A 10,430-nucleotide genomic window follows, 5' to 3' on the forward strand; every position below is an offset into this window, starting at 1 on the left:
AGAGTAAACAAAAGAATACAGGCTACCGTCTGACTGCGCTCCGGCAGCTCTCTTCACCAAGTGATCAGCCAGTTCCATGGCGTCTGCTGGGCCCAAAGGCAGGTCTCGGGACAGCCCAATCACCAGGATGCGCATCAGCGTGTCCTCCAGCAAAGGAACCTCTGAACACAGCCTAAGGAAAAAACTGATGCAATTGTAGAGAAAGAGCATTAAAAACTAGTGAATCCCAAAAACAATGTGCAAAAGCTTGTTAAATGCTTACTTTCTGTCACTTTCCGGAGGCCAGTTATCCCACTTGTAATATGTTTCAGGCTGCTCTGTGAATAGCACTTTGTGGAGGCTGTTGATAGTAAGTATACACACACAACAATCAAACCATCTCTATTTATAAGATATTCAATAAGACAGTTACACCAGTATTATGTTTTTCTAGTCATACAATCTTACATCAGATCTCACATCAAATTAAAACTGTTTTTCACTACATATTTATTATTCACCCTGACCAGGCATAACATAATAAAGTGAACAACACTATCTTCATCCTCCAAGCTGATGTGTTAGAAGCAGTAATTAGCAAAAAGGGGACCGACACAATATTAGGCAGGTGGTCATAATAATATGCCTGATCAGTGTATGTGCTGCATTCTCATTATAAATTGTGTTATATGAATGTTTTTTAAATCACTGATATCATCATGAGTTATACGACTATGCAGATACAAGTGATCATCAGTCTCCCCATACCAGTGCACATAGTCTTTCGGTCCCAGTTTGCTGATGGAAGGAACCACAGTGTGCAGCCACCACACAGCATCTCTCTGGATGGCTGCAATCTGGTTCTGAAAAGCTCTGAGAACTTCCAGATCTGATACAAAAGCAAACAGGCAACAGAACATGAACCGCCATTCCAACAATAATAATCAAAGCTTTTAGCAATAACAAAAAAATAAATAAATCTACTATTTGTTTTTGATTATTGATTAGTTGGTCTATGTTATGAAGCATACTTGAATATTCGCTATGTCGTTTCATTTAAGCCAAACATGCATTTAATGGAAAATAGTATGTTGTTTACCTTCTCTAACAGAGACAATATATAAACTATCTAACCAAAGGTATGAGGATACCAGGCCAATACACTCATATGTATTTGCTAAACATTTCATTCCTTATTTAGGAGTGTGGCTGTTGCTATTTGCATTCATCCAGCTACAAGAGCATTAGTAAGGTCACAGTTGTGTGCTTTAAACAATCTGGCACCAGTTTGGGGAGAACCACATAAGGGGGTGATGTTATTTTGCCCATATAGTGTATGTTTATAAAATACATTAACCATCCAAATTATTAGGAAAAACCAGCACAAAATGAGGTGTTCCTAATAAAGTGGACGGTTAATGTTGCATTTCAAACAAAGGCAATTCAGCGATCTGAAAAATCTGAGTTGAAAAATCTGTGATTTTTTTTTTATTGATTTTAGTTTATATGCTGAAAAGAATTTTTACCTTTTTTTTGTTTACTATGAATAACAAATAAAAAAAAAATCAATAATATGATACATATGGAATTACAGAAATAGCACTTACTCTTCTTTTCTCCCTTGTCCCATGCAATGCCAGCTTCTTTAACTTGTGCTGTGATGCCCAGCATCATGGACACTGTTAACAGGTCCGTCACCTGGATAACAAAACGCTCCTGTGCACAAGGAATATAAAAAAATTATAATAATAATAATAAAAGATTTTGGAAATCTTATTTCATTTCATACATGCTTATACTAATTAATAAAAGCGAGAAGCTAGGTAGAGTCCAGTATACCTAATCCATTCTAGCTTTAATGTAAAATCCATGTTATTATGTTCACATTTGGGCATAAATAAAAATAAAGTTCCTTATTTGAATTTAGCCTGTGCAATCACCTTAAGATAGACAATATGGATTAAATTTTTTTAGACACCTGACCATAAGATTCGTCTGCGCTTTTTGAACATTGCATTCTACATTTAGTCCCCAATTGCTGTCATAATAACCACCACTCTTCTGAGATGATGTTCCACCAGATTTTGAGAGTGTGCTTGTGGAAATTTGTGCTCATTCAGAAACAAGGGTGTTAGTAAAGTCAGGTGCTGATGTGGGGTGAAGAGGCCTGGGGTGCTCTCAGTGTTTCAATTCGCCCCAGCAAGATTAAGGTTAGAACTCAAGTGCAGGACCCTCAAGCTCATCCACTCACAGGTACACCATCCAAAGACATCACACACAATTATGTGCCTCCATCTTTGTGGTAGCATTTAGGGAAACAACAACATAAGGCTGGAAAAGTTGTGTCCCAATACTTTTAGCCATATAGTGTATAGCAGCATCCTGCAATGTGGAAGTCGCTCACTTTAAACTCCATGTCAGCATATAAGGCCTCCTTCCTCTCCTGCATGAGGCCCAGGCAAAAAGACTGGAAGTTGATTTCATGCTTGGTCTGCTTGATGATCTCTCTGAGCAGAGCACGAGATGCACGCAAATAATCATCCTTGTTAGTCAGCAAGTCCTGGAATACCATGGCCAGGAACTAGATGAAGAAAGAAACATGCATTGAGCTTAAAATCAATACAAAATGATGCTTAATTAACATTTATAATCGAAATAGCTCAGTTTGATAAGATAGGGACCCGAAGCCCAAGGAGTTTCAAGAAATCTGTTAGAGAGCACTTAATTTTCATAAATGAAATAGCAGATAGTTCATGCTTTCCACAACAGATGGACTACTTTTACACTGGTGCCAAAATATTTACTCATAAATACAGTGCATTGTCTTAATAAAAAAAACCAATTTATTTTTAGTGTCTGAGTCTAGAAGTGATTCCCTCTGTTTTTTTGCTGCTCAGGTGAAGCTGCGGGACCACCAGACATTCCGACAGGCCGAAATGTTTTTATAAAAAAATCGATTTATTTAGACTTTTATCTGTTCCACTACAACATAGGGATTTATATCCAAAGTTACCCAATATGTTATAGGTAAAATAAAAACTGTGAAATGAAATAAAAAAATGGATAAATAAATAAAAATACCATAACATTTAGGTGAAATATAGAAACGGTTTCAGAAAGAGCACTACTGGCAGAAAAACCTGAATTTGGTCAAAAACCCACTGTTTCATCATTTTCGACTGTTAGAATTTTTTGTTTTGACATTTCCCCACACTAGTGCACAAACACATACAGACAAACACACACAGACAGGCAGACGCATGCACAATGTGTTTCTTGTTTCTTCCCGTCTCAGTATATTCGGATTTTGATTGAAAGAGTCTGCTAAATGAATAAATGTAAGCACAAACTGCTTAAGGATCCACTTGGATGAACCCAAACATTTTTTAAACAATGCTCCAAAGAAAACCGGTCAAATGTTTGCAAACAGTCATACTGTGAACAGATGAAAACAAAGAAATGAACTTTAGGAAAGTGAACAAGGCGAACCTTTGGGGCCTGCTCTGGGCTGTGCTGCAAGACTGTATGAAGCACTTGCATGTTGTTCGGATTTCTGGCGTTGGACAGCTCATTAAAGATCACGAGCTTAATCATGGTGCCCAGGTTATCTCTGTGTGCATTCAGGAGCTCCCTGCAATGCAGACAAATTCCACATAAACACCAGTGTACAATACACACTAAAACCTTGCAATTCTTAGAACCTATTGGAAGTGCAGGGCTTACCGGACACACAGCATGTAATGATTGAGGAGAACTTTAGGCTTAAGACGAATCTTGATTAGGTTGGAGATCACGTCCATGTCGTCAGCGCCGTGGGTTCTACAGTTCATGCACAGGGACATGAGGAGGTCCTGTGCTGGTCTTGTCAGCTGTAACAAATGCATACGGTATGACAACATGAAACCAGAAAAACAACAGCCAAACTCTCTTTTATTACCTTTGGATTCTGCAGCCACATCTCCAGCCTCTGTACAGCCATTAGTCGAACCTCCTTGTAACCGCAGGTGGCTGTTAGCAGGCGCAGCAGGTTTCGGGATACGTTGTCCATGGGTTGTCTGCGATTTAGTTGGTCCCTTAAAACATCCAGCACGTAGTCCTCCACACTATCTGCCAACTCATCGTACCTACGTATGTGTGAGTCAGTCATAAAACCGAGAAAAGTTATTTATCTGTAATAAAATATCAACTATGGTCAGAAGTACTGCGTCATATGGCAACACATCTGTAATAGTTCAGTACCTGGACATAACCTGCCCTTCATCTTCAGGACTAAGCTTCTCCTCTGCAATTAGGAACTCAGTTTGATTGTCATCCTCATCTGGAGTGGAAGGATGAGGACTGTTTCCTGAAAAAACAAAGCAGATTCTTTATACATTTAAATATATCTTACAATTCATATTATTTTATTCATTAATCAGAAGTCATAGCACATATTTCTTTACCTTTTGACTCCACAGTTCATATATTGTTCAAGGTTTTCCTTTCTGCATTTGCTAATTTTGATACTTTATTTAATTTTCTCCTCCAAGTCACTAAAGATAAGGGCTCTGCCAAATGCCATTAAATGTTAGTGTAGTTTAGACGTTTGTTATTGATTGTCTTAAAACATGATGGATCCACCAGTCAGCAGTTTATTAGCCAGCAGTGTATTTCTTCTGATTGCACTCATACGAGTTTCCTTGCTCATGAACAGTATACCTGCACTCATATCTCCTCCTGAGCGGGTCGTTTCGGTCTGCAGCAGCATGGTCTTCGGGGGCATCTTGGTGTTAAATGCAGTCTGTATGTTGTCTACGAATGTTTTACAGTGGGAGCTGTCCACCCAGATTCTCTCACCTAGAGAGTCCTCAATGTACACCTGAGGAAAAAATAAACCATGCATGAATGACACTTTTCTTCATCTAAAATAAAGTTCAGTGTCTAATTTCTTACTTTGACAAAAATCTCAGGCCAGTTCTCGTCCTCTTCATACGCTGCCATCAGCAGATTGCAGGCCAGAACGGACACCAGGCTGTTCCCCTTGGCCTTAAAGTTAATAGAGGCATCACGCCGAAGGAGGCTGCACAAAGCCTAAACCAGGACACACAGCGAAATGAACGTGCTGCTTGACCGAAATACTAAGGAGTAATAATACAAAAAAAAAAAAAAAAAAAAAAAACATGGGTGCCTCTAACCTCAATGACTCCTTCAGTTGCAAATACGTTGGGTTTGATCTTGGCAAGGAACATGAGACTGAGGTACAGAGTGATGTCCGGCTTGGCCCGGTTCATCTTCAGCTGTTTGACTGCACCACACAGCAATCCTTCAATACGCTCATCGTTGCCATCAGCCTCAGCTGCCTCGATCTCATCCAGTAATACAGCCGGAGGAACTGCAACACCAGCACAAAGCTTAGGATCATCTGATCTCAAATGTTTTAAACATAAACCTCTCAATATGGTTACAAGAAATACATATGCAAAAAAAAAATTTTAATTCAGTAACACTAAACCTTATACTGTCTCACCTTCAATAGGCACCACAGATGGCTCTTTAATAGAGGGTGAAATTGCTCTTTTGTCAACAGCAGCTACTTCAGCAAGACGTGCGAGTGCACTGGGTGGAGTGGCAGAGTGCTTGGGGCGTTTAGTGAGGTTGGACAAGCCTGAGGATGAGGGTAAAGCTGACGAAGCCTCTCTTTTGCGGTCCGGGGGCAATCCTGTAGATGCTGGTTTAAGCAGAGCCGGGTTTGCTTTAGTCTCGCTCGCCTGACTTTTGGCTCCTAAAGCGATGAAATCTCCTGGTGGAGGGTGACCTGAGACACACAAGACAAAGAGATTGTAAAATGTACACATTAATACCTGTCACTTTTTCGTATTTTTATAACTAACTACACCACATACCTGATGTTTTGGCACCACTGGGGCGCCTAAGGCTGGTCGGCTTCGGCCGATTCATGGCGCAAGATGTAGATCAATAATTGCAATCTGCTAAACACAGAAACAGTACAGTGATACAATGTGATGATGATAATCTTCTTCTTCTTAGGGGTTGCCACAGCGGATCATCCGTCTCCATACCACCCTGTCCTCTACATCTGCCTCTATCACACCAACTACCTGCATGTCTTCTATCATCACCACATCCATGAACCTCCTCCTTGGCCTTCCTCTTTTCCTCCTACCTGGTGGCTTCATCCTCAGCATTCCTTTACCAGTATAACTCATGTCCCTTCTCTGCAAATGTCCAAACCATCTCAATCTCACCTCCCCACCTTGTCTTCAAAACATCCTACATGCGCTGTCCCTCTAATAAACTCATTTCTAATCCTGTCCATCGTCGTCACTCCCAACAAAAACCTCAACATCTTCAGCTCTGCTACCTCCAGCTCCACCTCCTGTCTTTTACTCAATGCAACTGTCTCTAAACCATACAACATCGCAGGTCGTTTCTAATTGAGTCGATGGACAGGATTAAAAACGAGTTTATTAGATGGACAGCGCATGTAGGACGTTTTGGAGACAAGGTGAGGGAGGCGAGATTAAGATGGTTTGGACATGTGCAGAGGAGGGACATGGGGTACATCTCTAGGAGAATGCTGAGGATGGAGCCATTAGGAAGGAGAAATAGAAGAAGTCCAAGGAGGAGGTTTATGGATGTGGTGAGAGAAGACATGCAGGTGGTTGTTTTGAAAGAGGCAGATGTAGAGGAAAGAGTAGTATGGAGACTGATGATCTGCTGTGGCGACCCCTAAAGGGAGAAGCCGAAAGAAGGAGAAAACCTCTTTATTAAAAACTGCTTTGTGACAATGTCCTTTGTTAAAAGTTCTACACAAATAAAACTAAACTGAATTGAACAGAATTGAAAAGAACCACGAATGAGTGTGTTGGACTGGTGTCCATGTACTTTTGGCCCTGTGGTGTATACAGAACATTTTAATAATCGTTGAATGTCATTTTTCATCACTAATTTATTTTACAAATAAAGAAATGGTTTTAAAATCATACGTATCCTAATATAATTATTATTTACTTCTACAACTGACTATATGTGAACTTGACTATACAGATTTCTTATATTATTATTAATTTAATTCAGATAAAACAAACTGCAAAAACGATCTAGACAGCAATGGAACTAAAACTCCAGTAAATATAGAAAATAATACATAGAATTATATATTAATAGTATATTAATAACTTGTCTTAAATCTCGGATAGGACTGTTAGCAAACAATGCTAAATAGAATAAACATCTCAGTTCCAGGACTCTGTATATTATATCTTACAAAGCAGCAGTAAGATTTATCAAGGTTTATCAGCATTTAATTGTTTATTATGCTCAAACTGTCGGTTATTTTAAGAGAATAATAATTATAATGGTTGTAAAGACTTACTTTGGATGTTTAGAGCCGATGCTCCATGGTAAAAACCTCTTCTTCTCGGTCGGCCGGTGACCGCGCGGTTCTGAGCTGAGCAGCGCCCTCTCGTGCACCGGGAGAAAAATGCCGCCGGCAGAATCCCACAACAAATATTGTAATGTTTACGTCTGCAGTCCTTTTTTTTTTTTAATTTGAACGTTATTTATGTAGTTAATTTAAGGAAAAAATATATATGTTGTTTATATTCTTATAAATACATTAAGTAAAGTAACTAGGAAAGGTTCGAGCTAACTAAAGTCTAGGTCTGTGTCAAAGTGGTCCTTTTTTTGCTAATTTTCTTAATGTTAACAATATTTCTCCCTTTTCTTAAGTTTGAACGTTATTTATGACGTAATTAAGTTAAGAAAAAAAGGTTTTGTATTATATTATTTTAAATAAATTAAGTAACTAGGATAGGATCAAGCTAACTAAGTAGTCTGTTTGTTTGAGTTCTGAATCCACTTCAAATCAGACCGTTTCTAATACAAATTTTCTTATAGTTATATATTAATTTATAATCTATATTTGACTTTTGCATTATTGTATTATATACTGCATTAACGCATGACAGTGACCCCATGCCCAAAGCGAGCTCCATGCATGTTGTTTTTGTTGAAGTTGAAGAACTCAAGTGTCCTGCACAGATCCCTGACATCAACCTCACTGAACACCTTTGGGATTGACTGGAACACCTACTGCACGTCAGAGCTCTTTACCCAATAGTTCATTCAGTACCTGATCTCACTAACACTTGTGAAGCTGAATGAATACAAATCCCCATAGCCAGACTCCAAAACTCCATACATAGAGACCAACTCTATATTACTGGCCATGACTTTTGGAAGCAGATGTTCAACAAGCATGTATGAATGTGATGGATATATTTTCTGGCATATAGTGAGGATATGTGATGGAAAATATTATATATATACTGAATGCAATCTGCAAAGTATGTGCATCTGTTTAGACAGATTTCAGTCATGCCTGGATATGTGAACAAATCTATATGTATATACTTTATCATGAATCAGATACAGTGCAGTATTTTAGTAGTGTGTTGGTTTGGAGCACGACTACAAAGCCTGGACTTTTTATTTTATTCATGGTCTGGTATCTGACCCCTGAAGAAAATAGTTTAAATTGTGGCTGAGTAGGGTGAGAAGGGTCAGACACAGTTCTGGCTGTCATAACTGCAGTCGTCTCGGCTTTGCTGTCATAAATGCTGTATATTAAATGACACATAGGAATTTGGCTTTCTTCCATGAGATGTCAGAGCCAAACCAGACTTTGATGGAGGAGGTGAGTGTGGACTTTAAAATTGCAGTGTAGAATTGTAACCTTGTTACTTGTGGAATTTTCAATTTTTCCAGTTGCCCCAGGAAGTCGAAGTATTTTTAAACTACAAGAATACATGCATTGATTTCCCATGTAATCAGCCATATCTCCCAGATTAGACATTATTTTACGTGTAAAAGCAAGTTGAGATTTTAAATTTGCATTGACACTGAGGTGTTTTGAAACTCCAGAAACACTTTATATTACAGTTTATGCACATAACAATTCAGCACATGCTGCCACTTCCAATGAATAACATCGATTATATCAATAAATTAGCACTTGATAAAGGGGTGGAATATGTTAGGTAGCAAGTAAGAAGTCAGTTCTTGAAGATGATGTGTTGCAAATATAAAGAATAGACATGCACAAAGACTGTGACGGAGTCAAAACAGCAAAGGTCTTCAGGTGCGCTCTCTAAATGCAGTAATCATTACCTACCAAAACTGGTGAACTGGTGAGAGTCCTGGTGACTGAACTGATGTGTGTGGGGAGAAGGTTGACCCTTCTGGTCTAATGTTACAGAGAAAACTACATTTTTTCAGAAAACACAATGCATCATTCCTTGCATCATATGGGAGTGCAAGCACTAATCCACTGAAGGGTCAGAGTTGTTATGGCGGCACATGGGAAATGTACACAATATATATTTGATATACCTGACAAACAGCTAAGGTTAAGTAGGTGTAATGTCAGTTGAGTGCTCTGTAGATTGTGATATAGATGTCCTCAAGAGCCAAAGATACTAGAGATCATTTCCAAACAAGTTCCTGTAAGCTATCAATTGTCAAATATATTGTTAGGGAGACATTCACACCCCTTTACAGCTGTGTAAAGGAAAACAAGGCAGAAAAGAGAAACAATGTCTTATTACTGCCTAACTGTTTCCCAAGCATTACTCAGCAGTATTCCAGTTGGTCTTATTTATCTCACAATGAATAAAACAAGGCATAAGAACATACTTTTATAAGAAAACAAATTACATTGGGTTTTTTTGTTTTGTTTCCCTGTGAAGCAATATCAGATACAATTTCATTTTGAAAATTGCCCACAAAAAATGACATACAGTTTTCCAACACATTGCAGTTTTTCACAACTGGAGAGGGGTGAACGTGGTGCGATTCCCACAAAGGAGCGCCGAGGAGAAGAAATAGGGCTACAGTTCCCAAGAATCCTCACATTACAAAATGATGTCAGGCGTAGAGACAGACATTACTCGTGTCTGCCAGACAAACTTTCACCCAAAAGAGAACAGTACACAGAGTAAGCGCTTTGCTGAAAACAACATGTGCTTGCAACCTGACCTCATGATATTAACACAAAAAGGGTTTATCTACAAACACGTATGCTATATTTATACTATTTGCTATGTTTTCACTGTTTATATGAAATCGATTTAGATTTTCTGACATATTTAACAGAATTGGGTGTGCATTTGGCGTTCTTTAATCCGGCATTCCAAGTTTAAGAATAACTGCATAGTTTTCCTTCCACTCAAACATTACTATGAGGACGGTATGGTGGTTCAGTGTTTTTTACAGACAGATTCAGGGAAGAGTGATATTAAAAGCAAATGCAGCATGTGACTCATATGTGATCACTCTGTTTAAATAGTCCTGAGGTAAACTCTGTCCAACACTTGTATTAACTGAGATTAATTAAAAAAGGCAATACACAAAACAATTCCTTCCCCATCTGCCTGTGCCACACCGACTTG

At 38.7% G+C, this 10,430-nt stretch overlaps 1 protein-coding gene across 3 annotated transcripts in view; it reads right to left on the reverse strand.

The window, feature by feature from the left end:
* ints1 (integrator complex subunit 1) overlaps positions 1-7,498 on the reverse strand; it is a 29,821-nt gene extending 22,323 nt beyond the window's left edge. For 2 of the 3 annotated variants that reach the window (XM_046835097.1, XM_046835095.1), the window contains exons 1-15: positions 7,355-7,498; positions 5,862-5,948; positions 5,486-5,773; positions 5,154-5,350; positions 4,912-5,049; positions 4,678-4,837; positions 4,219-4,324; positions 3,917-4,103; positions 3,703-3,848; positions 3,469-3,610; positions 2,384-2,560; positions 1,587-1,695; positions 748-868; positions 263-340; positions 27-184 (exon numbers count right to left, since the gene is read on the reverse strand). In XM_046835097.1, the coding sequence (XP_046691053.1) occupies positions 27-184; positions 263-340; positions 748-868; positions 1,587-1,695; positions 2,384-2,560; positions 3,469-3,610; positions 3,703-3,848; positions 3,917-4,103; positions 4,219-4,324; positions 4,678-4,837; positions 4,912-5,049; positions 5,154-5,350; positions 5,486-5,773; positions 5,862-5,916 (2,062 nt within the window). In that variant the 5' untranslated portion in view covers positions 5,917-5,948; positions 7,355-7,498. The remainder of the gene's footprint in view (positions 1-26; positions 185-262; positions 341-747; positions 869-1,586; positions 1,696-2,383; positions 2,561-3,468; positions 3,611-3,702; positions 3,849-3,916; positions 4,104-4,218; positions 4,325-4,677; positions 4,838-4,911; positions 5,050-5,153; positions 5,351-5,485; positions 5,774-5,861; positions 5,949-7,354) is intronic. The other variant, XM_046835096.1, reaches the window with a different exon arrangement.
* Positions 7,499-10,430: the final 2,932 nt, after the last annotated feature.

The sequence above is a fragment of the Silurus meridionalis genome, chromosome 22 (genome assembly GCF_014805685.1).
Source record: "Silurus meridionalis isolate SWU-2019-XX chromosome 22, ASM1480568v1, whole genome shotgun sequence".
NCBI classification, from domain to species: Eukaryota; Metazoa; Chordata; class Actinopteri; order Siluriformes; family Siluridae; genus Silurus; species Silurus meridionalis.